Below are 27,086 nucleotides of genomic sequence, written 5' to 3' on the forward strand. Positions count from 1 at the left end.
ACAGTAAATTACAGCAGGTTTGGGGAAGGTGGATAAACGAGTGTAAATGAGGCAGGAAGGTTAAAGATGGAGGAAAGGCCAGCGCTGTATAAATCATCCTCATTAATATTCACTCCCTTCAGCTCGGCTGCTCTGATTGGTGGGTTTGTAGAGAATAAGGAAGTGAGTAGTGCGGGTGCAGCGCTGAGACGGGGACAGTGCTGGTTTTGGCTCGGCCTCGGGGGAATCAGTAGCAGCAGGTGTTGTTTATGGAGCGCCGCGGCTCTTCTGGCTCGGCGTTTTCGCGGCAGTGTGGTTCTACCGGCTGCTGCTGCGGCATTCTGGGTGATCGTGCTGAACGCTGGAGTGTAAATCAGCTTTTCCTGAGTTATTTTCCTGTTATATCCTCAGATACTGGATAAAATTAGACTGAGATCACTGGGTTCATAGTTATTACATTACATTACACTACAGAGTATCACTTTAAAATAAGGCTCCTCTGTAAAGGGGTTATAAACAGTTTATAAAATAGTTTATTAATTAGGTTATAAATTAGGTTATAAACCATTAATAAGCAGTAACAACACAAAGAGAAAGGACAACAGTGGCCTGAACTGGCTTTCTATATTATTTATTACATATGTAAAAAAGTCATTGTTTTTTTGTTACTTTTATTCTTTCTATTCATGTGTTTATTAAGTGCTTATTAAGGTTTTTAAAGCATGTACAACTTTATAATTCATAACCATTAATAAACTTCTTTATAAAGGGGTTATAAATAGTTTATCAAACAGTTTATTAACGTTAATAATTAGGTTATAAACCATTAATAAGCAGTTACAACACATAAATGAAGAAAGGACAACAGTGGCCTGCTGTGTAACAAATAGTGAATACTGTTAAACCTCCGATTTTTATTGATTTAATTATAATAACATTAAATGAATAAACTGGCTTCGTTTTATGTTTATTAGATATGTAAAAAAAAATTGCTACTTTTATTCTTTATATTTATGCATTTATTAAGCACTTAAGGTTTTTTTTAAAGCGTTTACAACTTAATTTATAACCATTAATAAACTTCTGTATAAACTATGCATAACCCCTCAGTAGTGTTGGGTGCTGAATTTTAAATTTTTCTACTGAAAGCACTTCTTACGATGATTTCCTTTCATTAAAAGAACGTAATTTTACATTTTATAGAGATTATTGGCAGCAGTTAATATAATTAATATAAACGTTAAATTTAACCCGAACCTTCCTAGACTATAAGCAGAACAAGACATTATCCAGAAGTAATTTTATTGCTGTGAATTCAGTACCCCCGCCAGGAAAAGCCCCCTCTCTTGGCAGTGCATATGCACCGACTTCTTGATATAAGCTAACTAAGATAATTGCATTAACTAACTTTACTTAGAAACCTGCTCCCAAGAGAGGGTGCTTTTCCTGGCGGGGGTGCAGATTTTAGCGTGCTTTTAAAATAAAAATATATTGTTTAAAACAATTTCTGCTTTTTCTGCAGCGTACTTTTTTTGGGGGGGTGATATTGGATCCTCCCCTGATTCCTACACCAATGGTAATGTATGGTACGAGTGTATATTTGCATATCTACCAAAGCAATGAAACATCATCATCATCATCATCAGCACAAAAACCTCAATCTGCTCTTTTTTAAGGTAAAAGCTCTACACTACAATGATGCTCCTAACGTGCTCAGTGAAGCGCTCCACTCACAACAAACATCCTCATCCAGCCCACTTTTAATCTGGACTCTAAATCACGGCTGGAGGCCATTTGTGAAAGCACGCGAGAGCAGCAAGCCATGCGGAGTTAACGGCCCCGCCGCCCGCAGGATAAGCAGCGATTTATACAATTAATTCCTGATTTTACTGCGCGAAGTCGAACCGCTTAGCTAAACAACACAAATAAAGCCGGCGGCACGCGGCGCGAGCTCGGCTCCCGCAGGATCGCGCGGCGCGAGAGCAGAAATTAAATGAACGCTAATTGCAAAACATGGCTGGAGTAAAGCTCGGGCCCGGGGTGTACTTATTAACCTGTCTCCTGTGGCGTACATCACCGCAGTAATCATTGTTATGGCAGGAACTCGCACATTCGTTTGTACACACACTCTTACGCACACACACTCTTACACTCTCGCGCTCTTACACAGAGTACCCAACTCGTCCCGGAGAGGAGTCTGGTCTTAATTATTGTATTTATTGACAGAGCAGATTATCACCAGAGATAGGCCATTTACTTGCAGTGTTCTCGCGCAGACTGACGGCGTGCGGCGCGACAGCGTGTGGCGTGAATGCATGGCATGCTTACTGTCAGAACTACAGCTATAAATAAAACAAGTTCTTCTTCCTCTCTCAGAGTCTGTGACGGGAGATCGATTCCCGACTTTATAACAACATCTAAAACTAGAGCGGCACAATTAGTCGGAATAATCGACAATGTTGATTATTTAAATTTGTCGACTACAACTTTTACTGTTGATTAATCGTAAATTTGTCACAGTAACGCATTACACAAAGTGCTGGAGACAGAAGAGCAATGGGAGATGGGAAAATGTCTCACTCACACAGTTTACACTCAACTTAATCTGTGTCTCCAAAAGTGCTCAAACTCAACAGATTACATATTTACTCACGAAATAACATAACATCTAGACATTTAAATACCTTTTAAATCTCATGTTCAGCTGTTTCTAATGTTTAGAATGTTAGAATCTTTAGAAACTCTCTCACAAGAGAGTACCTCACAACATATACAGACAGCATTTCATGAAAATGTTGCACACTGCGGTCCCATGACACATCAGTTTGTAACCTATACACAGTTGATACACTGGAGAATAGTGTTTATTATGCTAAAAAGCCCCTCACAACTTAAACAGACATCTGCTGAGAAGAGTTTGTTGGACACGTCCAGGTAGCTGCACCGTTACAATAGCAATCCACCAAAGTCAGAGCTCACCTGATCTACTCTTAAAGAGAATGATGAGCGACAGAGTGACTCTCTGATTGGTTTATTATTTCAAATTATGCCCAAAATTAAACACAACCATGATTAATTAAGATTAAGAAAATTAGTACATGACTTTTGTGTAATGTTTCGAGAAGTGCAAGGTGTACTTTTCCCGTGGTTACGATAGCAAAGACACACTAACCTAAACACCCTAAACTCACCTAAAACTGAACACCCAGAGTGACCTGCAGGAGTGAACGTGAGGAATCAGTAGTGAGCAGGTGTAGTGAAATCACTCCAGCGCCAGACGCCGGGCGCCGCAGCCGTAACCATGGCAACTGTCGGGAAGGTAAACTTACAGTGCGTTCACCAAATCTCACCAAATCTCCAACACTTTAATACATTATTGCTATTTACAGGTTTATGTTTGAGTAAAATGAACATTTCTCCCAAATTCCAAATAAAAACATTCTCTTTTAGAGCATTTATTTACAGAAAATGACAAAAAAGATGCAGAGCTTTCAGACCTCAAATAATGCAAATAAAACAAGTTGATATTCATAAAGTTTTAAGAGTTCAGAAATAATCAATATTTGGTGGAATAACTCTGGTTTTTAATCACAGTTTTAATTTCATGCATCTTAGCATCATGTTCTCCTCCACCAGTCTTACACACTGCTTTTGGATAACTTTATGCTGCTTTACAATTTGGTAAAATCAAAGAAACTCATCATTTAAGTGCTCGCATTTTTTAAAAGCTGTAGTTGATGGAATCTGTTTTTTTTCTGACTGAATCAGATGTTTATTTTAGGTTTATTTTAGCTGTTGACACTGTGCTTTTAAATAAACAGCAGCCACGCTTCACGTAAAGTTTCGGTTTCATCTTCTCCAGCATAACAGAAGTTATCAAGCAGTTTTATTATCTGCAGATGGACTTATTTCTAAGAATCACTGTATTTTTAAGCTTTAAATTTCATTTGGGTTGGGTCAGTATTCATTAAGCACTCATTTATTTGAGAATTTTAAGACTTTTAGAAAGTTTTAAGCTCCTAAAGTCAGATTTTTTTTACTGTAAATGATGTATAATCAGTTCTGGGTGATATATTAAAGGTATATATTGAGGTTTTAGTATTCCTGAGATCTGCTGCTGCTGTTCTCTCAGTATCTGCAGTGCTGAAATCCTTCACTCAGACTCTCAGAGAAAATGACCTTGATGAATAATAACTGATCACACACTGCTGCTGACAAAGCACAACACACCCACGCACCTCTAACATCGAAAATATATATTCAATATATACTGCATTTATATAGAAAATAAGATTTTTAAAAATTAGTTTAATTATATATGCATTTTTTTTACCTTTTGCCTTTTCTTTGGAACAAATGAATGTGTATATATTCTTGGTCATATTTATATTATATATATATAAGCTTTTTTTTTTTAGCTTTTTTTAAATATTCTTTTATCCTCAAGTTATTTTGTATATATGATGTGAATAACAATAAAAAAGACCTTTGTTTAAAAACAAAAAAAATAAACAAATATATACAATTTAAAGGTATATGATTATTGATTAAGGTCTTAGCTGTGTAGCAGTCTGACCTCCTGATTATGTATTTTATTTATTTTTTGAGCTCTTTTATGTGGTAAATATAGCATTTAGTTTTATTACATTTAGTTTATTTAATTAAGTTGAAATGATACATTATGTTATATATTCTACTTATTTTCTAAGCAGACTACACACACACATGTATATATATAATATTACTAGAGTAAAAAACTATAATGTTAAGTTATTATAATAGTAAAAAAAATTTATTCAACAGAATTAATTTAAATCACTGATTGTATTCTATATAGGCTATAAAAAGCTCATAAAAAGTCAATAAAATAAGACATTTTATTGCTACACAAAGAAATATACTGTTATAAACTCTTAAAATAAATTAGTTTTCTTTACAATCAAACAAATATTCCAAACTATTAACCTTTGCAAACAAGACTGATGTTTTATCACCATCACAAAGCCTCCTACATATCTGACTTCTCCTTGACCAGCCAGGTCATATTACTCAGAGCATCACTAACACAGGAACAGCTAACTCATTCCCACCTATTAGCATTCAACCGCTATTACAACAACCGTTCAATTATTACCCAACCGCATCGCTCACCAGGCGAAGGAAAAGCCCTCAAAAGAACCCTTTAAAGAACCCTTTAAAGAACCATTGCGTGTCTTTTTTGTAGTATTCAGTATCTTTATATCAAGTCCTCAACCTTCAAACCAACCAATCAACACGTCTCAACTCCCATTCACTATTGAATCTTCAATTGAATTTGATCATTTTGCACAGTTTTCCAAGAATTCCTAGATAGTTTTAGATGGATGTTCTTGGAATGTGGCCTTAGTCTTAGACTCGCCTTAAACTCACACCTTAAACTCTTTGCAATATTATTATTTGGCAACCAGAGTGACTACAAAGAAACTGAACCAAAAAAAAGCGAATGAGCAAGACGAAAGGTACAAACGTAACCCAATGAAAGGTTCTGTAAGGAAATTACTAGTACGTCATAGGCATTACTTCATATGGAGGTTTAAGAAGGTCTACGAAGGTTTCCAAATGCTTCATAAGGATGCTTCAGAAGTTTCTAAGCCTTTTAAGGAGGTTCTCTTAAAATAAACAAGTCTCGAACAACGATAAAACTATAAAAACTGTAGCGATCACTCTAAAAGAAACCTTTCGACAACTTTTTTTCCCCCTTCGATAAGGTTCAAAAAATGCAGTAGAAGCCTACCTTGGGTCAAGGTGCCGGTGAGGAACCTGTAGAAGTATCGTGCAACCTTGATGAGCTGCCGCTTGCACCTTTTTCTGCAGTGGCTCATGGTCAACCGGTCGACTGGTCGATTGGTCGATTAGTTGATTGCTTCAACAATCGGGAAGAATAAGATCAGGGGAGGGGGAATCGCCGGACGTGGCTCCTTCGCTGTGCTGCTCTCTTTGCTCACTCTCGCTCTCCCTCTTCTTCCTTCTCCTCCTCCTTTCTTTCTCTCTCTCTCTCTCTTGCTCTCTCTCTTCCTCTAGCTTTCAGACCTTCCTCCTCCTTTCCTCCTCTTCGCTCGTGAGGTGAAAGTCAAGCTGTCAGTCACGAGTTGCGGTTGTAGCCTCCTCCTCCTCGCTCTCGAATTCCCGGCACACAAACCCAGATTCGCTTCTTCTTCTTCTTCTACTACTACTACTACTCTGATGACTACTCTGACGACTACTCTTCTGACCACAACAACAACAACAAGTCTCCGTAAACTCTTCTTCTCTTCTCCTCTTCAAGTCCAGATCTTCTCTTTCGCACCTCCTTCCTCCCTCCCTTTTCTTTCCTTCGCGCTTTGAAAGGCGGATACACCAGGCGTGGAGCGTATCGCTCTCGCGCAAGCCAGGCAGGCAGGTGGCAAAGTGTTGAAGAGAGAGAGAGCAGAGGAGGGGAGGAGGGGGAGAGAGAGGCCAAAGCAAACAGTAATTAGAAAGCAGCTTCTATTCCTCAAAAGCCTCAAAAAACGCCTCAAAAAACGTCATCGGCCTCCAGGGAGTCCAGGCACGAGATGCTGGTTTGACTGGCTTGGATCTCTAATGCAGGAGGATGGGCAGGCAAAAGAAGGAGAGAATGCGGAATGCAGAGAAGGAGAGATGGAAAGATTGAGAGCGTTCACCTCCGAAGGACAAGTAAACCCCAGGGAAATGAATCGGACGCAAATTCTCTTCTATCGTTTGCTTAGGAAGCTTCTTTAGATCTTCCTAAATATTCTTGTCGCATCAAATACAAAACACAAAAACTCAACTCTTATCTGTTTAGACTTTGAGGTTTCTTCAGATCAAACGTCTTGTTCAAGCATTCAAACAAACCGAACTCTGGACCCAAACAACTGGGTCTTTTTTTAGGGTTTGACCTCTAACATCGAACATACACCTCTACTTTCCTCTTAGGATGCGTCTCCTTTATCCTGTTGTTGCAACAAACAGAACTTTTCAGATTGGATATCCTGTTTTACTCATACAAAACAAAGCTTTCTTTATATTAGATTTATTGTTCCAGTCATACAAGCTGAAATTTCTTCAGATCAGATTTCCTGATCCAGTCAAAAATACTTCCTGTAAGATTGGATTTACAGTTTCAAGGAAACTGGACTTTCTTAGGGTCAGATCTCCTGTTCCATCCAATGACCCAAACTTCCTTCAGATCAGATTTCCAGTTTCGTTCAAACAAACCAAACTTTAGTTCTGATTGTCCAAAATGTCCCAACAGTCCACAACGCCCAAAATGCCCTAAATGTCCAGAACGTCTAAAATGTCCACAACGTCCACAACGTCCACAATGTCCAAAATGTCCAAAACGAGTGCAAGAGTTCCTGCTGTTCCTCGATAAAGAGTCAGTCAAAGAGAACCAACACTTCAGTCATCGTGACCCACGTGTCTCACTTATACGCACACACACACACTTTCCAATACACACACACTTATACACACATGTATATAGACACATACACACACACACTTATACACACATTACTACAGGGAACGCTAGCGCTCGCGGCGTATTCGCTCTGCCACATTCGCTCATTTCATTTGTTTTCTCAGTGCATTGATCTGTGGTTAAAGCTCTCTCTCTCTCTCTCTCTCTCTCTCTCTTTCGCCCTCCATCCCTCCCTCCGCTCTCGTACTTCTCTGGATGCCGTGAATTAGAGGTGATTACGGTTGCCGGGCAACCGCAGACTCCGTCGATGGCCTGGCAGCCAATCCTCACGCTTCCCTTTCACTCGCTCTGATCAAAGCAAAAACAAACAAAGCGCGAGAGCGCAAGAGAGAGAGAGAGAGAGAGAGAGAGAGAGAGGAGAGAGAGAGAGTGTGTGTGTGTGTGTGTATATAGAGTGTGTGTGTGTGATGCTTTACAGCTGCAGAGCATAACATTATGACCACCTCCTTGTTTCTACACCAGTTATCCATCTTTAGATCATATATTTCACATTATATTTCATTATTAATTACAGGACGTTATGCTTAGACCACAGTGTAAAAATAACCAACTTATATTTTCAAAGGTTTGGAACTCCAGTGAACTACAGTGAGAGGACAAACCAAAGAAATTAGATAATCATTATTAATTGCATTATTCAGGCAGTAATTAAAAAAAAAAGGAAAAATTATTTAAAAAAATTAAGTAATCACAATTCATCACATCACACATCATGTAGAAAGTTTTAAAAAAGGATAAATCATAAAATAAAAAAAGTAATCATGATTAATCGCTTTATTCATGTAGTAATTTTAAAAAAGGACAAATAATAAAAATGAAGTAATCACAATTAATCAAATTATTTATGCAGTAATTTTTAAAAAGAGCAAATAAGAAAAACGAACAATCGATTAATTGCATTATTTATGTAGTAAGTTAAAAATAGGGCTAGTTATAAAGAAATGAAGTAATCAGGATTAATTCATGTAGTTAGTGAAGTAAGTAAAAAAGATGCATGAAAACTGTGATTAAAAACCAGGGTTATTCCACCAAATATTGATTTCTGAACTCTTAAAACTCTTTAAACACACTGTAAATATATGTGACATATAAAGAGTGTATTCAGGTTTAACTGGGATCTCCTGTGGGAGTTCTGGGTGTAGTAAAGTTCTGATGGAGGGATTGTTATTAAAATTGTATTTTACAGCCGAGAGCATCGAAGTGTCCCGAGATCTGCTCAGATCTTCCTCATAAACAACAACAACAACAACAACAACAACAACAGACTCTGTTCTGACCCGACTCGCTTTCATCCACCAGCACCACCTCAGAAACAGCTAAAAATAAATAAATAATAATCTTAATGTTTATTCTGGTAAAAAATACCAAAATAAAACAAAATAAAACCAGTAGTGTTGTGTTCAATATAAACACAAACCTGTGAGACACTGTTGGAGATCCTGAGATCAACACAAAACACAATAAATTAATATATACATTAAATTACGCTTCTTAAAGAATTTCAGAACTTTTTAACAGGAAATAAAGTATTCTGGTGCAAGAGTTTACTCTGTCTCACACTACCTCACCCTACCGTGCTCTACCTCACCTTAATTTCTCACCATCTTAAACCTTGATCTACCTCACCTTACTTCACTGTACCCCACACTCTATATGGATTTACCTAACTCTACCCCACTCTGCCTTGATCTATATCACTATCTACCTCATTCTACCTCACACTCTACCCTGCTTTCCTCCTCTACCTTGATCTACCTCACTTTACCTCACCATCTAACTCTACCTCACACTCTACCCTGCTTTCCTCCTCTACCTTGATCTACCTCACTTTACCTCACCATCTAACTCTACCTCACACTCTACCTTGATTTACCATCTCGCTCTACCTTTATCTACCCAACTACCACACTTTGTTTTACCGTATTCTACCTCACTCTTCCTCCCTGTCTTGCCTCACTCTACTTCACTGCGTCACAATTTGATTTACTCTAGCTCACTCTGCCTCACAGCACTATCACTCTACCTCACACCACTATCACTCTGCCTCACACCACTATCACTCTGCCTCACACCACTATCACTCTGCCTCACACCACTATCACTCTACCTCACACCACTATCACTCTACCTTGATCTACCTCACCCTAGCTTGACATTGTTTGATCTACCTCACTTTCTTACTCCTTTAAGCTCTTCCTCACTCTACCTTGCTTTCTTACTCTACCTTGATCTACCTCAATTTACCTCACCATTTTGCTCTACCTCACACTCTACCTTAATCTACCCAACTACCACACTTTTAGTTTTACCGAACTCTACCTCACTCTTCCTCCCGGTCTTGCCTCACTCTACTTCACTGCATCACAATTTGCTTTGCTCTAGCTCACTCTGCCTCACACCACACTATCACTATCTACCTCACCCTACTTTTATATAACTTACTCTACCTCACTTTACCTTCAGTCTTGTAATGCTACATAACCACAGTCTGCAGTGTTTAGAGCTCCCCCTGTGGCTGTGTGTGGGTAATGCAGGTTGAGTTTGTTGTTATGCTGTTATTGCAGTGTGTATAATAATAATAATAATAATAATAATAATAATAATAATAATAATAATAATAATAATAATAATAATAATAATAATAATAATAATAGAGGAGGTTGGGTGGTATCAGGGTGTGACTGGGCTGTATATAGATCTATATATATCTGTACAGTGGTGTAGATAAATAACTCCTATTGTTTATAGAAGTGTTTATACAGTGAGGAATCTCTGTGCTTTATATCCGTCTGTTTATCCTGAATTAATTAGAGTTTATATTATAAATGAATTCAGTGCTGCAGAGACTCAACCCTCAACTAACAATATTCAAATTACTGTCTGACACTGAGATTGATGATCCACTGCAGAGACACACTATACACACACACACACACACTCACACACTATACACACACACACTCACACACTCTCCAACATAAAAGTTGTCCGTCTGACAGAACTGAGCGCAGGAGGAGAGCAGCCAGGAAAAAGAAGAGAAATGAAAAATACATCAGAGCTCAGGTCTGACAGTCTGATACTGTTCCTCATCATCACCACAAAATCATCTCAAACAACAGCTCCACACACAGCTCCACACACAGCTCCACACACAGCTCCACACACAGCTCCACACACAGCACTCACCAGTATAGAGTAATATATAATAATACAGGACAGTAGGGGAGGGATGTACAGGGGAGTAGAGAGTAATTTAGGGTAGTATAAGAGGTATAGGAAGCATAGAGTAGTATATGGCGTATAGGGAGTATAGAGTAGCATAAGAAGTAAAGGGTAGAATAGGGAGTATAGGGTAGTATAGAGTAGTATAGGGAGTATAGGGAGTATAGGGAGTATAGGGAGTATAGGGTAGTATAGAGTAGTATAGGGAGTATAGGGAGTATAGGGAGTATAGGGTAGTATAGAGTAGTATAGGGAGTATAGGGAGTATAGGGAGTATAGGGTAGTATAGAGTAGTATAGGGAGTATAGGGAGTATAGAGTAGCATAAGAAGTAAAGGGTAGAATAGGGAGTATAGGGTAGTATAGAGTAGTATAGAGTAGTATAGGGAGTATAGGGTAGTATAAAGTAGTATAAGGAGTATAGGGTAGTATAAAGTAGTATAGAGTAGTATAGGGAGTATAGGGTAGTATAAAGTAGTATAGAGTAGTATAGGGAATATAGGGTAGTATAGGGTAGTATAAGGAGTATTGGATAGTATAGGGAGTATGGGGTAGTATAGAGTAGTATAGGGAATATAGGGTAGTATAGGGTAGTATAGGGAGTATAGGGGAGTATAGGGTAGTATAGAGTAGTATAGGGTAGTATAGAGTAGTATAGGGAATATAGGGTAGTATAGGGTAGTATAGAGTAGTATAGGGAATATAGGGTAGTATAGGGTAGCATAGAGTAGTATAGGGTAGTATAGAGTAGTATAGGGTAGCATAGAGTAGTATAGGGAATATAGGGTAGTATAGGGTAGTATAGGGAGTATGGGGTAGTATAAGGAGTATAGGGTAGCATAGAGTAGTATAGGGTAGTATAAGGAGTATAGGGTAGTATAGAGTAGTATAGGGAGTATGGGGTAGTATAGAGTAGTATAGGGAATATAGGGTAGTATAGGGTAGTATAGATTAGTATAGGGTAGAATAGGGTAGTATAAGGAGTATAGGGTAGCATAGAGTAGTATAGAGTAGTATAGGGTAGTATAGGGTAGTATAGGGAGTATGGGGTAGTATAGAGTAGTATAGGGTAGTATAGAGTAGTATAGGGAATATAGGGTAGTATAGGGTAGTATAGAGTAGTATAGAGTAGTATAAGGAGTATATGGTAGAATAGAGTAGTATAGGGAGTATAGGGGAGTATAGAGTAGTATAGGGTAGTATAGAGTAGTATAGGGTAGAATAGGGTAGTATAAGGAGTATAGGGTAGCATAGAGTAGTATAGAGTAGTATAGGGTAGTATAGGGTAGTATAGGGAGTATGGGGTAGTATAGAGTAGTATAGGGTAGTATAGAGTAGTATAGGGAATATAGGGTAGTATAGGGTAGTATAGAGTAGTATAGAGTAGTATAAGGAGTATATGGTAGAATAGAGTAGTATAGGGAGTATAGGGGAGTATAGAGTAGTATAGGGTAGTATAGAGTAGTATAGGGAGTATAGGGGAGTAAAGGGGTATAGTTTAGTATAGGAAGTATAGATTACTATAGGGGAGAGTAAGGTGGTATAGAGATTATAGAGTAGTATCAGGGGTATAGGAAATCTAGAGTACAGACAGTATATGGTAGTATAGGGAGTTCAGAGTAGTATGGGGAGTAGAGGGTAGTAAAGGGGCTGTAGTATAGGACTAGTATAGGGGGTATATGGTAATATAAGGTAGTATAGGGGGCATAGGGAGTGTAGATTAGTATAAGGGAGAGAAAAGTATAGGGTAGTACACTAAGTATAGGGTAGAATAAGGTAGAAGGGAGTATAGTAAAGTATGCGTAGAATAGGGAGCATAGGGCAGAATAGAGGGTGTAGGGTAGCATAGAGTAAGGTGGTATAGAAATGATAGAGTATGAGGTGTATAGAGTAGTATAAGGTCATATAGGGGATGTAGTGTAGTATAAGGTAGTAGGGAGTATAGAGTAGAAAAGGTAGTATAGAGTAATTTGATAAATGTACAGTATACTACACTATAACAGCATATTACACTATGCTACGCTATACTATACTATACTAGGTTACATTTTGTGCTTTTTCTATTCAGGTTCACGGGTTTACAGTATCTGAGTAATAATTAACTGGTCAGGAATAAAATTAGAATAAAATAGAAACAGACTGAAGCTTTAAGCTGTAGAAGATGAGCTGCAGCTTCTTTATTCACTAAACAGCTGTTCAGAAAAACCAGCGTAACCCGTTAATAAGGTCCATTCAGAACCTCCAGCAGCTGCTGCAGATCTGATCCAGATCCAGCTTTTTATAGAGAGTTTTATTATATACTGTGTGGAGATGCTGCATCTGAAAGCAGCTGATCACCAGCTAAAAACAGATTTTTAATAAATTCTGTATTTAAAACAGAGAAAAAGAGAAAAATGCTGCGGGATCTGATTAACACTTTATTCACACTTCCATTTATTATCAGTTTATTATTAGATACATAAATCTGATAAAGCGTGTGAACAAGAGGAAAAGAGGCTGAGTAGAATAGCACTACTGAGGTACATTTATCATTAGAATAGCATTTCTGAGGTAAATTAATGACTAGAACAGCACTTCTGAGGTAAATGTATAATGGAAATGTTGCTAGAGAGTGAGTAACTAGTGTGGAAAGTTGTAGCGGTACGTTAAGGGAAGCTAACAGCACCGCGTGTCTATTTTCCTGCAGTGTTTTTTTTATTATTATCAGCAGAGTCGTTTTCAGAGAGATGGAAAACTACACACTAAACACAACATCACACCATCCAAACACCACAACAACACTCCATAACCTGCATCTACAATCACGCCCTCAGGCATCGCCAACACACACAGGTTTTGGTATTTTTGTGAGGACTTTCACAACCATAGTCATATTTAGTTGGTTTGTGAGGACATTTAGGTTGGTCCTTTACAAGAATAGCAAAACCAATTTGTGTGTGTGTGTGTGTGTGGACACATTGTGTTTGCTTGTGGAGACCTCACAAACGTACGAAAAATTGGTTTTGCTATTCTTGTGAGGAAAACTATAACATACAACTGTGTGTGAGGACATTATGCGGTCCTCACAAGAATAGCAAAACCAAAGGTTTGTTCACCGTCTTTAATAGTTCATTTGAGGACCATACGAGTTTCTGACTCTGAGGGCATTCAGTGTGTGTGCACGTCTGTATGTTTTTGTACCTTTGTAAGGTGTTCTCACAAACACACACGCACACACACGCACGCACACGCACGCACACGCACACACACGCACACACACGCACACACACGCACACACACGCACACACACGCACACACACGCACACACACACACACACGCACACGCACGCACACACGCACAAACACACACACACACGCACACGCACGCACACGTTAAGATCTCACAAAGGTAACAAAATGTGCACACACACAAACAACTTGGTTTTGCTATACTTGTAAGGAGCACCAACATTTTGCACAATCCAACAAATGACAACTAAGTCCTCACAAAAGTACCAAAACATGCGTACGCGCACACACAAATTGGTTTCGCTATTCTTCTGAGGACTACAAAAATGTCCTCACAACTCAACAAATTATGAAATGACTGTGTGCGTGCGTGTGTGTCACAAGCAAACACAAATTTTGGTTTTGGTATTCTTGTGAGGACAAATATAACATACAACTGTGTGTAGCATGTGTGTGTGCATGCACATGCGTTTTAGTACCTTTGTGAGGTCTTGGACAAACTCTGACATATAACTATGCTTGTGGTGTGTGAGCATATTTTGGTGGCCCTCACAAGAATAGCAAAACCAGAAGTTTGTTCATCTTTATTAGTCCAGCCCTCTGGTAGGGTTCATTTGAGGACTGTAGGAGTTTCTGACTCCTGAGGGCATTCTGTGTGTGTGTGTACACGTTTTGGCACCTTTGTGAGGTCTTCACACACACACACACACACACACACACACACACACACACACACACAGAAGTCAGAGTCAGAAACTCCTACGGTCCTCAAATGAACCCTACCAGAGGGCTGGACTAATAAAGATGGTGAAAAAAAACCTTTGCTTTTGCTATTCTTGTGAGGACCACCAAAATGTCCTCACAAACCACAAGCATAGTTGTATATGTCGTAAAAGACATCATATAGGTACTAAAACATGCATGCATGCACGAACAAACACATATTGGTTTTAAAATACATTAAAACCACCTGCCTAATACTCTGTAGATTCTATGTATGGGATGTGTATTGGCAAGATTGTGGCCGAGGTTACGATTCAATATATCTCAATATACTGCAATACTGTACGTATGGGGATGTATTACAATTTTTACATGTAAACTAGTAATTATTAAAGAGGACATACCTTTTGATGTTTTAAAATATTTAAAATACTAGTATTTAAAATGACTTGCCACAGACAGAGGGTACAGATCCCTCTCTCAGACAAAGTCTTCTGGCTAATCCTGTAGTTCTTCCTGTATTTAGATTTATTTATAAATATCCAAATGTATTAACATATATAAATTTACTTTAAAAACTTAAGTTTATACAGATTATAATCCTCATTTATCCATCAATCATTGGTCTAAATTGGTATAATCATAATAATAATCATCATACATGGTTATATCTCAATATATCTCATCTTAAATAGGCCACTCCACAGGTACCAGCTCACCTTCCCTCTCGCTCTACAGGTGCGACCCAAAATCAGGTGCTTCCTGCACATAATGAGACCAAACCAGCCTCATACCACTTGTTGTCCCCATTCTGTTCCAGAAACTGGACCAGCGCCGCTTCAGAACTCAGCTGGGACCAGTTTTCAACTGGAACCACATGTTGAGGTGAAACTACAGGTTTAAAAATGAGCTTTATATCAGTAAAATTAGTAAAAAAAATTACCTGTATTTCAATTATATCAAGCAATTAGCGTCATGAGTCCCATGACTTTTGGCACATCCCACCGAAGCTAAAGTACAAAGAGTTGGTTTTCCATCTGTTCACATGGACAATTCCAGCCAGACGCCGCCGGTCACCATCATTACCACTCGCGTTATTCAGTTTAGATATATTTCCACATATGGAACATTACACCATTATATCCAGTTATTCACCTCGCCTTGCCATGAGCACTTTGGTCAGTCCTTAATCAAACTCACTCACAAGATAACACCTCACCACCTCCAAAGGTACAGACCTTTCCAAACCATTTATAGAACAATTAGTGCTTAAAGATATGGACAAACTTGGACTGTATTGCAATATATTTCTTAATTTTGGTCGATACGATACAATTGCGATATTGACATGAACAGTATAAATTTATATATATATATATATATTTTTTCTAATTGGCAAATAAACATTAATGTCAGACAAATACAGCCTGAGTAAATATGAAAAACACTTTTTCAAATGATTTGTATTAAAAAAGTAATTTGCACCATGAATTAATTGTGATTAAATCACTTTTTTTGTTGAGTTAAATTTTACTACTAAACACAACCAGGCCTGATTACTGCAAAACCTGTAGAATCAAGAAATCACTTAAAAAATCCTTGTTTTATCGACTTTGTTGAGGTGTGGGTTTTTTCTTCTAAAGTAAGATGCTAATTTTAGTCTTCATGTTTCACTTATAATTTAGGTCCAGAAATTACTCCAAAGGGCATGGGCAACTCATCCAGGAGGTCACAAAAAAACCTTGAACAACCATCTAAAGAACTGCAGGTCTGTAGGTATCTGTATCTATTGAAAATATACTTTTTTCTAATCGACTTTGTTGAGTAAGATGTTAAGTTTAGACATTTTTTCGCCAATAGAGCCAGAAATTAAGTCCCAAATTTGGTGGCACAACACAAAAATCATTCAAATGAAACCCTAATCTAGCGAAGTTCTTGCATTCAAAGTGGCCAGATTGAAATTACTCCAAAAGGGCATGGAAAACTCATCCAGGAGGTCACAAACAAACCCGAAATATATGAAATATCGAAAAACACTTATTTTTTATCAACTTTGTTGAGCAAGATGCTAATTTTAGAGTGTGTGTGTGTTTATAAGGCACCTGCTGTTTGAGTGATGCCCCTCATTATGGCAGGTCTGTTTCCTGGCCCTGCCAGCTGTGGGTTCACCCGTCCCCCAGATCCTGCAGTGCCACCCGGGCACAGCGGGCACAGCGGGCACCCTGCAGCCCTCCAGCAGCTACAAACACAGTGTACAAATTCAGCCTGCTGTTCACTGATCCTAAAAAACACTTTTTATTTTAGTTTTATTATTTAAAAATATTAATCTATCCAAAAATATCCAAACTATAAAGAAAAACATGGAATTATTTATATGGAATTACAAAAAAGTGGTATACAGTGAAAATCCCTGTTTGAGTAATGTTCTAAAACTACCTAACTAAGTAAAGAATAAAATATAACTAACTGCAAAGACCATCAAAAAGATTATAAAGATGAAACTGGCACTCATCAGTATAACAGTGATCTCTGCTACGGAGTATATAATCTATAATCAACATTTATATCAACACTATAAACCTCAGGCTCCTAAATCAAACCCGGAGCTCTGCTGCCCTCTAGTGGAGGGAATCTGTAATCACAGATCAGTTCACACTAAAAACTCTATGAAAACAACATTTACAGACATATAAAGTTCACTTTTATTTGATTGCAAACTTTATGAACCCATAATATTTCATGTTTTATCTCCTTAATTTTCTCTTGGGTTTGTATTCTCTAAAAATTAAATAAAAGTTTAAAATATGGCATTTTCTAAAGTCGCCCAACTTTTCCTGAATTGATTTTATACTTTAAAAGCTACAATTTACAAAGTCATTCATACAAAGTGACAAACTACAAAACTGAAGTGACCCTGGGAACTAAAAATAAAAACTTAAAAAGTTGTTAAGGTGTTCTAGGTGCTCGCTATAAAAGTTGATACTGTATTTCACATGGTTGCTAAGGTGTTCAGGCTGCTTGCAATGATGGGAGGTGTTGTATTTAAGTTGGTGCTGTGCAAGTTGCTATGATATTCCAAGTGGTTGCCCAGGTGTTTCAGGGGCTTGATATGGGATTTGCCATGGTATTTTAAGTGGTTGAGGGCAAGTTGCTATGGTATTTCACGTGGTTGTTTGGGTGTTCTAGGTGACTGTTGTGGAAGCTGCTATTATTTTTCAAGCGGTTGCTAAAGGGTGTTCCAGTTGGTTACTAAAGATGTTGTCATGGTATTTCAAGTGGTTGCTATGGGAGAGGGTATCGTATTTCAAGTGATTGCTTAGGCGTTTCAGGTGGTTGCTATGGAAGTTGCTATAGTATTTCAAGTGGTTGTTATGGGATTGTTTAGCTGTTTCAGGTGGTTGCTTTGGCAGAGGGTATGGTATTTTAAATAGTTGCTAAGGTGTTCTAGGTGCTTGCAATGAAGGTTGCCATGGTATTTCAAGTGGTTGCTAAGGTGTTCCAGTTGCTTGCAATGAAGGTTGCCATGGTATTTCAAGTGATTGCTAAGGTGTTCAGGGTGCTTGCTATAGAAGTTGCTATGGTCTTAAAAGTGGTTGCTGAGGTATTCCAAGTGCTTGTTATATATAAAAGTTGCTATATTATTTCACATGGTTGCTTCAGTGTTTTAGGGGGCTGTTGTGCAAGTTGAAGACATTGCTACACTGCTATGGCTGTCTCAGTGGTAGTTCAGGTGGTTGCTAGGGTGTTGCTAATTGGATAAAATGTTTTAAACGCATTTGCAGCATTTCTATTGGTCCTTTTGTTAAAATGTATAGAATAAGTGACAGATTGACATCATGTAAAGTAAGTAAAAATGACTTTTTGTAATTTAGAAGTGTGTTTTAAAGTTGGAGATCCTGATTAAGATCTCAGAATCTGCTGATATGGAGTTAAATATCATTAATAAATATTATGGAGTGTATAAATTTAAACACAGCTCCCGGTTTCACCACTAGAGGGAGGACTTTGCACTATTATTGTTCAAGAGGAACCCCAGCGCTCACTTTATTCCGGTTCAGTGGATCTCAGCAGCAGCTCTGGTGACCTGGTGTTCTGCTCCAGCACACCTGCCCACGCTCACGCTGAGCTTCACCATTACTCACTGATCCACACCAGCAGATCAGCTGATCAGAACTCAGGAAAAACTCAAACTGCAGCTTAAAATTACTGAGATAATCTGAGAGAACCGAACTCAGAAAAACAGTGATATCACATATTTATCACAGTCTATCAACAGTTATCTTCACACTAAAATTACAATTCTTATTTTTATATTAAAAAAACTAATTTACTTCTAATTTTAAAATTACATCTAATAGCAGCAAGTTTTTATTAGTTACAGATTAAATATAACTAACTACAATCCATCCACTAAACACACAGATCAGGCAAGGAAACAAGCAAATACTGAGAATTAACTAAAATTCCTAAAAGCCTAAAATTCACTTTTTAAATTATTTAAACATAAAATGTTCTGCATAGCAGAAAAACATAACTTTAAAAAAAATAGTAAAGAAAGTTTGAAAGTATCATTGAGTTACTACATGATTCCTTCATAACTGCACCACTTAATATAAAAAATACATATATTTAAAATCGTAAAATAAAAAGTACAGAACCACTTTTAAACTTCAAAAATCGTCAAAAACTTGAAGAAAAAAACTGAAGTTACACGTTTTTTGCATGTAAAAAATAAAAGTAAATTTGAAAAACAATAATATGGTATTTCAGCTGGTATTTCAAGTGGTAGCATAGGTGTTCTAGATGCTTTTTATGGAAGTTGCTATGGTATTTTAAGTTGTTGCTAAGGTCTTCCAGATGTTTGCTATGGATGTTGCTACGATGTATCAAAAACAATAATATGGTATCCTAAAGCCGGTGCTATGGTGGATCAACAGGTTGCTATAGTGTTCCAGGTGCTTGCTACAAATGTTGCTATGGAATTGTCAGTGGTTGTTAAGGTGTTGCAGGTGCTGGCTATGGAAGTTGCTTTGGAATTTGCTATGGTATTTCAAGGGGTTGCTAAGGTGTTCTAGTGTTTGCTATAGAACAATGTATAGTACTTCAACTGACTGCTGAGGTGTATCAGGTGGTTGCTATGGAAGTTGCTATGGTAATTCAAGCGGCTGCTATGGAAGTTGCTATAGTATTTCAAGTGGTTGCTTAGTTTGCAGTGGTAGTTCAGATGGTTGCTGCGGTGTTGCTAAATATAACATTTTTGAGCATTTCTATTGGTCCTTCCATCACACAATTTTGTCACAATGTATATAATAACTGTCAGATTTACATTATTTAAAATAAATGTAAAAATTATTAATGATTTTTCCAGCCTGTGATTGGTTCCGCTCAGCAGAAGTGACTGACCTGGAGTCAGATAAACTCTGATAATGAGATGAATCTATTACAGTGAGCGCGTTCCCACTCACTGCAGGGTCACTCTGAAGTGCGCACTACTCAGCACACTGCATAAACATTATTATTCAGAACCGGACACGGCCCAAACAACCAAAACACCACCGGAACCAGCGCCAGAACGATTTAAAATAAAGACATTTTTACATTAAAAACATTAGTTTACAATGTTATATGATACTTTATAACATGTGTAATAATGCCCTGCTAAGTGCAGTTCAGCCACTGACCTAGTCTTAGAGTCTCTTTAACACCAAATCCACCGGAGATCCTATTTAAACCTATAGTTACACACAGAGGTGGGTAGAGTCCAGATCCAGAGAGTAAAAATCCACCCTGGGTTTTATTGGCTGGGCGGAGGTCCGGACTCTCCTGCAGTCTTTTGGCCGCAGTGTTTAATCACTAGAGGAATTAGTGCAGATGACCCGAGCGTGACCCGCAGTGAGAGATTAACACTGTATTTAGTGACATCAGAGCTTCACTACTATTACAACACAACACAACTGAACTGGAGATACGAGGTTTTACAAAAGGTTCTAAAAAGTGTTCTTAAAAAAAAAAAGGACACAGGAGATCGAGACACTGGGTGATATGATAATATCTCAAAATATAAAATATGAGGTGTGAACGACTATGTTTCAGCAAACTGTAGGAATCAGATCAGATTGACAGGTGTGAACAGGGCCCAAATTGTTATAGCAATTTAGGAAGGTAGGTAGACATGTTTCAGGTGGTTGCTAGGGTGAATGATGGTTTTTATGGTATTTCTGACGGTAATCAAGAGGAAGATGGATGATCACAAACCATCAAACCACCAAACTGAACTGCTTGAATTTTTACACCAGGAGTAAAGCAGCATAAAGTTATCCAAAAGCAGTGTGTAAGACTGGTGGAGGAGAACTGAACTTGTTTTCTTTACATTATTTGAGGTCTGAAAGCTCTGCATCTTTTTTGTTATTTCAGTCATTTCTCATTTTCTGTAAATAAATGCTCTAAATGAGAATATTTTTATTTGTAATTTGGGAGAAATGTTGTCTGTAGTTTATAGAATAAAACAACAATGTTCATTTTACTCAAACATAAACCTATAAATAGCAAAATCAGAGAAACTGATTCAGAAACTGAATTTGTTGTCTCTTAATAAAGTGTTTGAGAGCATCAGTCTGAAGTGTGCATCAATAACAAAGACCATCGAAAACATTGATGAGTCCTGATGAGTGCCAGTTTTATCATTCTTCAGAGTTACCAGCTCCCCAGATTAGAGCACTCTGTGCTTCTTCACAGAGTATTCTGGTTTGTTTAACACTGTTTTTAAGTTACTACATGATTCCTTATGTGTTCCTTCATAAATTGATAGATCACGTCCCTGTTAACTCAGTGTATAAATGGAGTATATCTGAGTATATATCTAACACTGTGTTCTTACCTGCCGCTCTGAGGATCTGCTGGTACGAAGCTTTGTTATATAAAATTGTGGCGGAGTTATTTTTAGACTCCTACATAAGTGCAAGGAGAATGTGATCTTAGATCTGCATCTCACGTCAACCCTACCCACACATCCTCCCGCGGCTCAGAGAGCGGGGGTACCAGGCACCGCCGGAGAACAGGTACCCGGCTCTGAGTGAGTTATGAAAGAGCTGAGCGCTGGAGAAGAAAGAAAACTCATCTTCAGTCCTGGATAAGCTTCTTATTCACTTCCATTTCCCATTTTCCATCCTTTACACTCCTCCACCATCCTGCTACTACCTGCTGATAACACCAGCCTATCAGAACCCAGACACTTATCAACATCAGCAACAATGTCACTCAGAGCTGAGTATATTTACAGGACTATATAGGAAATATAACACAATCAGAACACAGATATTAATACATGTATTGATAGATATATAGATTTAGAATCAGGAAAAGTAGGTCTATAGATCAGCAGGTAAGCTGGTAGAAAGGTAAGGGTGTAGATAAGTAGATCTATATATTGGGATGAAGGTAGAGATGTAGGCAGGTGGATAGATCGATAGATAGATAGATAGATAGGAAAACAGATAATTAGATAAGTATGTATGCAGGTGTGTAGGTAAGTAAACAGGAAGACAGGTGGGTTAGTAGATTGATAGAAAGGTAGGTAGACGGGTAAACTGATATGCAATTAATTAGGTTGGCAGGTATTATTAGGAAGTATCAACAGGTAGGAGAGTAGATATCTAGATCAGCAGGTAGACAGGTAAAACAGTAGGAAGGAAAGTGTGTAGATAAGCACCTCCCTCTCCATATTCAATTCTGACACACTCAACCCCACCACAATTAAACCAGTCACACTCAACCCTCCTCATATTCAGCCCCGCCACAATCAATCTTCCCCATACTCAAACCAAGCACACTCAACCCTCACCATATTCAACCTTGACACACTCAACCCCACTGCACTCAATCTTCCCTGTATTCAACCCAGTCACACTCAACCATTCATGGTCAATTCTCCCCGTATTCAACCCCATCACACTCAAGCCCGCCATGCTTAACCCAGTCACACTCGATCTTCCCCATTTTCAACCATCTCGCTCAATCCTCCCCATATTTAACCCATCACACTAAACCCTGTAACACTGAATCCTCCTCATTCTAAACCCAGTCACACTCAACCCCCTCTATCCACTCAAGCACACTCAATCCTCACCATATTCAACCCCTTTAGATATAACACCATATATACAGTTTTGCAAAGAAAGTATTATTATATTTTGTTATATTGATATTTTCTGGTTGCTCACCTTATCATTTTCTCAGCGTAATAACTCAAGAACATCTCAACACATCAACATTATTAATCACTATAAGTGGTGTATAATATATTAATACTATATTAATACTATATTAATACTATATTTCTGAGTAATAATAATACTAAAGCTGTTGTTCTGCCGGGTATATGAGCTGATATAGATCTTCTCCAGCTCAGAATAAAGGAAGCTCTGAACACTGAGAGGCTTCAGATTCTACAACTATAAATATCTCCTGCAGCCGGAGAGGACCTGAGTGAGAACAGCTCTCTCGCTCTCCTGATCAGAGACCTGCTCGCAGTGTCTGTGTGGGAGGGAACAGCGTTCTGCGCTCCAGCCTCAAAACTTTCCTGTCGGGCGAGAGCGCAAGAGCAGAGAGCAAAGCGCCCTCGCCGGAAAGGTCGCGTCGCTACAGCACACGCAGACGCTACAGCGCACGCAGACGCGACAGCACACGCAGACGCGACAGCACACGCAGACGCGACAGCACACGCAGACGCGACAGCACACGCAGACGCTATGCCGTTTTAGTTACGATTCTGTAACACCGATGCCGGTTCTGTTTAACGGGGAGATTCTAAGATGTGTTAAGCTTGTTTTAAGCCTGTTTTAGGACGTTTTAAGAGGTTTCTGATTGGAAGCTTGTTTTAGATGCTGGGCTAATTATCAACAATCCCAGTCTGACAGAAATAGACATTGATGCACTAAATTATGCTGGGCTTTAAACTTATAAACATTTAAACTTTATTTTAGGTGCAGGGCTTTGTTTTTAAGTTGTAATGCTACAAGTATTGCTTTAAAGGTTTTTAAATTTTAAGCCATTTTTAAAATATTTTAAGCCTGTTTTTAGCATGTTTTAAGAGAGTTTTAGTCCCATTTTAAGATGTGTAAAGCTATATATAAGATAATATATATATATAATATAAGCTATTATATATATGTAAAGTAAAAAAATAAAATAAAATAACAGAACTTGATTAATTTTAGCGGCCCACTGCTATAGCTATACCTGTAACAGTAATTCAGTGGGGGAGATTTCACTCCTTTCTATTATAGGTATCGTAAACTGAGAAATGGGATTGGGCCTCCCTCTCTTTTCTCATTTCAAGCCCTCTTTTTCTTTTTCTTTCTTTTCCTTTCTTTCTTTCTCACTCGATTTCTACACTCCTCTCCTCTCCAAGCTCCTCATTACATCAATTGGCCGCCGAACACCAGCAGCTATTTCAGCCACAATGGTGTTATTTCTTCACAAAGTACCGAGTAACTCATCTGAGAGAGAGAGAGAGATAATAACTGCTTTGATCTGAGAAATGGAAAAACGACTCTCGCTCATTCCCTCTCTCTCTCACTTAACAAGAGCTGCTCTCGGACTCTCGCCAAACCAGACAAACTATACCTTTTCTATAATCTCAATCCATTGTGCTGTTTAAACAGGACAATACTCTTCCACACACCGCTGCTGCAATCTCGAGAGATCACCTTAAAAGCTATATTAAAACTTACTTTTAAATCAACTCTGAATCTAATAACGCATATATTTACCTATTCAAATCGTACTGCTCAAACCCAGAGTAGTGATTTTCACATCATGTGCTTTTCATTAAAAATAAACCAATAAAATGTAAGAATTAATTTAGGTAACATAATTTAAGCTCCTCTCACTATTGCTGTTTTATTATTGTGCTCTCTCAGCCTCAATTTTGGCTTTTAAATCAGGAAAAAGCGACAAACCGAAGTTTCTGACATTCGCCAAACAATCTCTCGCTCTTTTCCTAATTTACACGTTGTAATTTAGACTATACATCTAGGAATGCTTAAAGCTGAAACCGATTGCTACAGACATTTCTCCAGACAATAGTGTGATGGAGGCCGAATGACGTGTCCTTTTTTAGCGAGCTCTGAATAAATGTAGATTTTTGATTCTCACAAGGATTAAAGAGAAACTTAACGTGAAGCATTGCTTTGTTACGCATGAGTGCCACTTTTACAATGCACGAACCGTTCAGACTGATATCAGATATGGGTCACATTAGAAAGACTAATGTGTGAACAGCCTGAAGTGAATATTAAATTTGGTCAGAAAATTGTAATTGTCCATATTGCTGCGGTATTTCTAACTCCAGAGTGTAGCTCCTGGATTTTTTTTTTTTAAGGTGGAATGTAAAATTAAATGAAGATACTACATGATGGAGACAACCATCAAGGATCAAATTAAGGGAGTATGTTGAACAGTTTAACCTCAGCACAGGTTTGTGGGTTCAATTCCTGAGTTGGACAAGCCATTGCCAAAGCCATTATCTCTCTCTCTCTCTCTCTCAGATGAGTTACTCGGTACTTTGTGAAGAAATAACACCATTGTGGCTGAAATAGCTGCTGGTGTTCGGCGGCCAATTGATGTAATGAGGAGCTTGGAGAGGAGAGGAGTGTAGAAAACGAGTGAGAAAGAAAGAAAAAGGACGGGAAATGAGAATAGAGAGTTGGGCCCAATCCCATTTCTAATTTTTGTTCTAGAGTGCAACCCTTCCCTTTAAAACAGAGCTAACTACAAGAGGATGGAGTAAAATTGGGAACCATGTTGTACAAACTGAGCCAGGCTAATGTTTATACCAGAGTTTGGCAGAGATGTTAAAAAATAAGTTGCATGTCTTGAGCTAAAGTTGTGGAATTTGAGCTGGATTTGTTGGCATGGCTCTTTACAAGTCTTTTACGCCTTGTTGTCGTCTTCATGCTTGTTTCTGTCTCGCTAGTCCCGCTGTCCCAAAGGTTTTGACAGTCCTTAGTTACCCCCATGTGCCGCACTCGTCCTCTTTGTTTTCCTCACGCTCTTTCGCTCGGCTCAATCACAAGCGTGCAATTCCGTCATCCCTCCATTCCACCATCCAATTCCCGACTCGTGGCGGCCTGGCACCATTCTCTTGGAGAAAGCTCCGGTCTCACCACTGGGAGCTTCTGTCTGAGCCTGATAAGGTTTTTCACCACTAGCCATCCAGCTCCACACGTCGTCTTCTTCCCCTTCAGATCAAACGTACGAGAGGAAGCCAGGCGTCTGACTGCAGCGGCTGCAGAGTTCGGAAGAGAAAACCCCGGCAGCGCTCCGGCACCCACTTAGCATCCGCTATTAGCCGAGGGAATAACGGGAATAACGGCGTCTGCCGTCAACGAGAGCCTAAGATCCGGCCGCCCGGCAGGAGAAGCGTAGCGAAGAGAGAGAGACGCTTTAGAGTGGAGATATTCAGGGCAGGAAGACTGACAGCGAGGCTGAGAGAGAGCACAAGATAGCGAGAGCGAGAGTGAGCGCGAGAGGAGCTCTTAATAAATTAGAGAAAAAGCTTGGAAAAGAGCGAAAGATTGTTTGGCGAATGTGAACAAATTCGTTTTGTCGCGTTTCCCCGATCAAAAGCCAAGATTCAAAACTAAGAGACCATGAGAAAACAAAAACAAGAGTAAAATGAGCTTAAAGTAGTGAAAGATTGAGGGAACGAGTGAGAGATTGTTTGAAAAATGAGCGAGACTTCGTTTTGTCGCTTTTCCCCAATTAAAAGCCAAAATTGAGGCTGAGCAATCACAAGAGCGAGAGAAGCTCTTAATAAATTAGAGAAGGAGCGAGAGATTGTTTGGCGAATGTGAATAAATTTGTTTTGTCGCTTTTCCCCGATCAAAAGCCAACATTCAAAGCTGAGAGAGCACAAGATAGCAACAGCAAGAGAGCGAGAGTAAGAGTGAGAGGACCTACTAATAAATTAGGGAAAGATTGAGGAGAAGTGCAAGAGATTGTTTTGTGAATGTGAAGAAACACGTTTTTCAGCTCTCAGCCACCAAAATCAAGTGAAGTAATGGAAGTTAGTGTAAAGTAGTGCAAGGTAGTGTACATAATGTGTAGTAGTAAGAGTTTGCGTGCAAAGTAACATAAGGTAATGTGATGTAATGCAAGGCAGTGTGAGAGTATGAGGTATCGCAAGGTATGATAAGGTACTGAGATAGAGTGAGATACTGCAAGTTATTATGAGCCTCAACTTGATATAACTGGTCTGAATCCGGTTCACGGTTCATCTGATCCAGACTAAGATTATCTCATCTTTTGGCCGTAGAAAGTAGGTGTAAAAACCTCTTTCCAATCCACCAGTTTCTGATCTCCTGGATCTCTTTAAATCTTACTGAGAGATTGGTTTTCTTGGCTCCATCTCTAAGTAAAGATTGAGGAATGTG

General features: G+C 38.6%; 1 protein-coding gene across 2 annotated transcripts in view; it reads right to left on the reverse strand.

Moving 5' to 3' along the window:
- The window catches only part of LOC103025333 (Kv channel-interacting protein 2), a 136,507-nt gene that overhangs the window by 79,194 nt on the left and 30,227 nt on the right, over positions 1-27,086 (reverse strand). Inside the window, exon 1 of one of the 2 annotated variants that reach the window (XM_007235775.4) lies at positions 5,753-6,192. The exons of the other annotated variant lie outside the window; for it this stretch is intronic. Within the exon in view, the coding sequence (XP_007235837.2) occupies positions 5,753-5,840 (88 nt within the window). The 5' untranslated portion in view covers positions 5,841-6,192. Of the gene's footprint in view, positions 1-5,752; positions 6,193-27,086 lie in introns of those variants that run through there. 2 annotated transcript variants of the gene reach the window in all.

This window comes from Astyanax mexicanus, chromosome 25 (assembly GCF_023375975.1).
Source record: "Astyanax mexicanus isolate ESR-SI-001 chromosome 25, AstMex3_surface, whole genome shotgun sequence".
Taxonomy (NCBI): Eukaryota; Metazoa; Chordata; class Actinopteri; order Characiformes; family Acestrorhamphidae; genus Astyanax; species Astyanax mexicanus.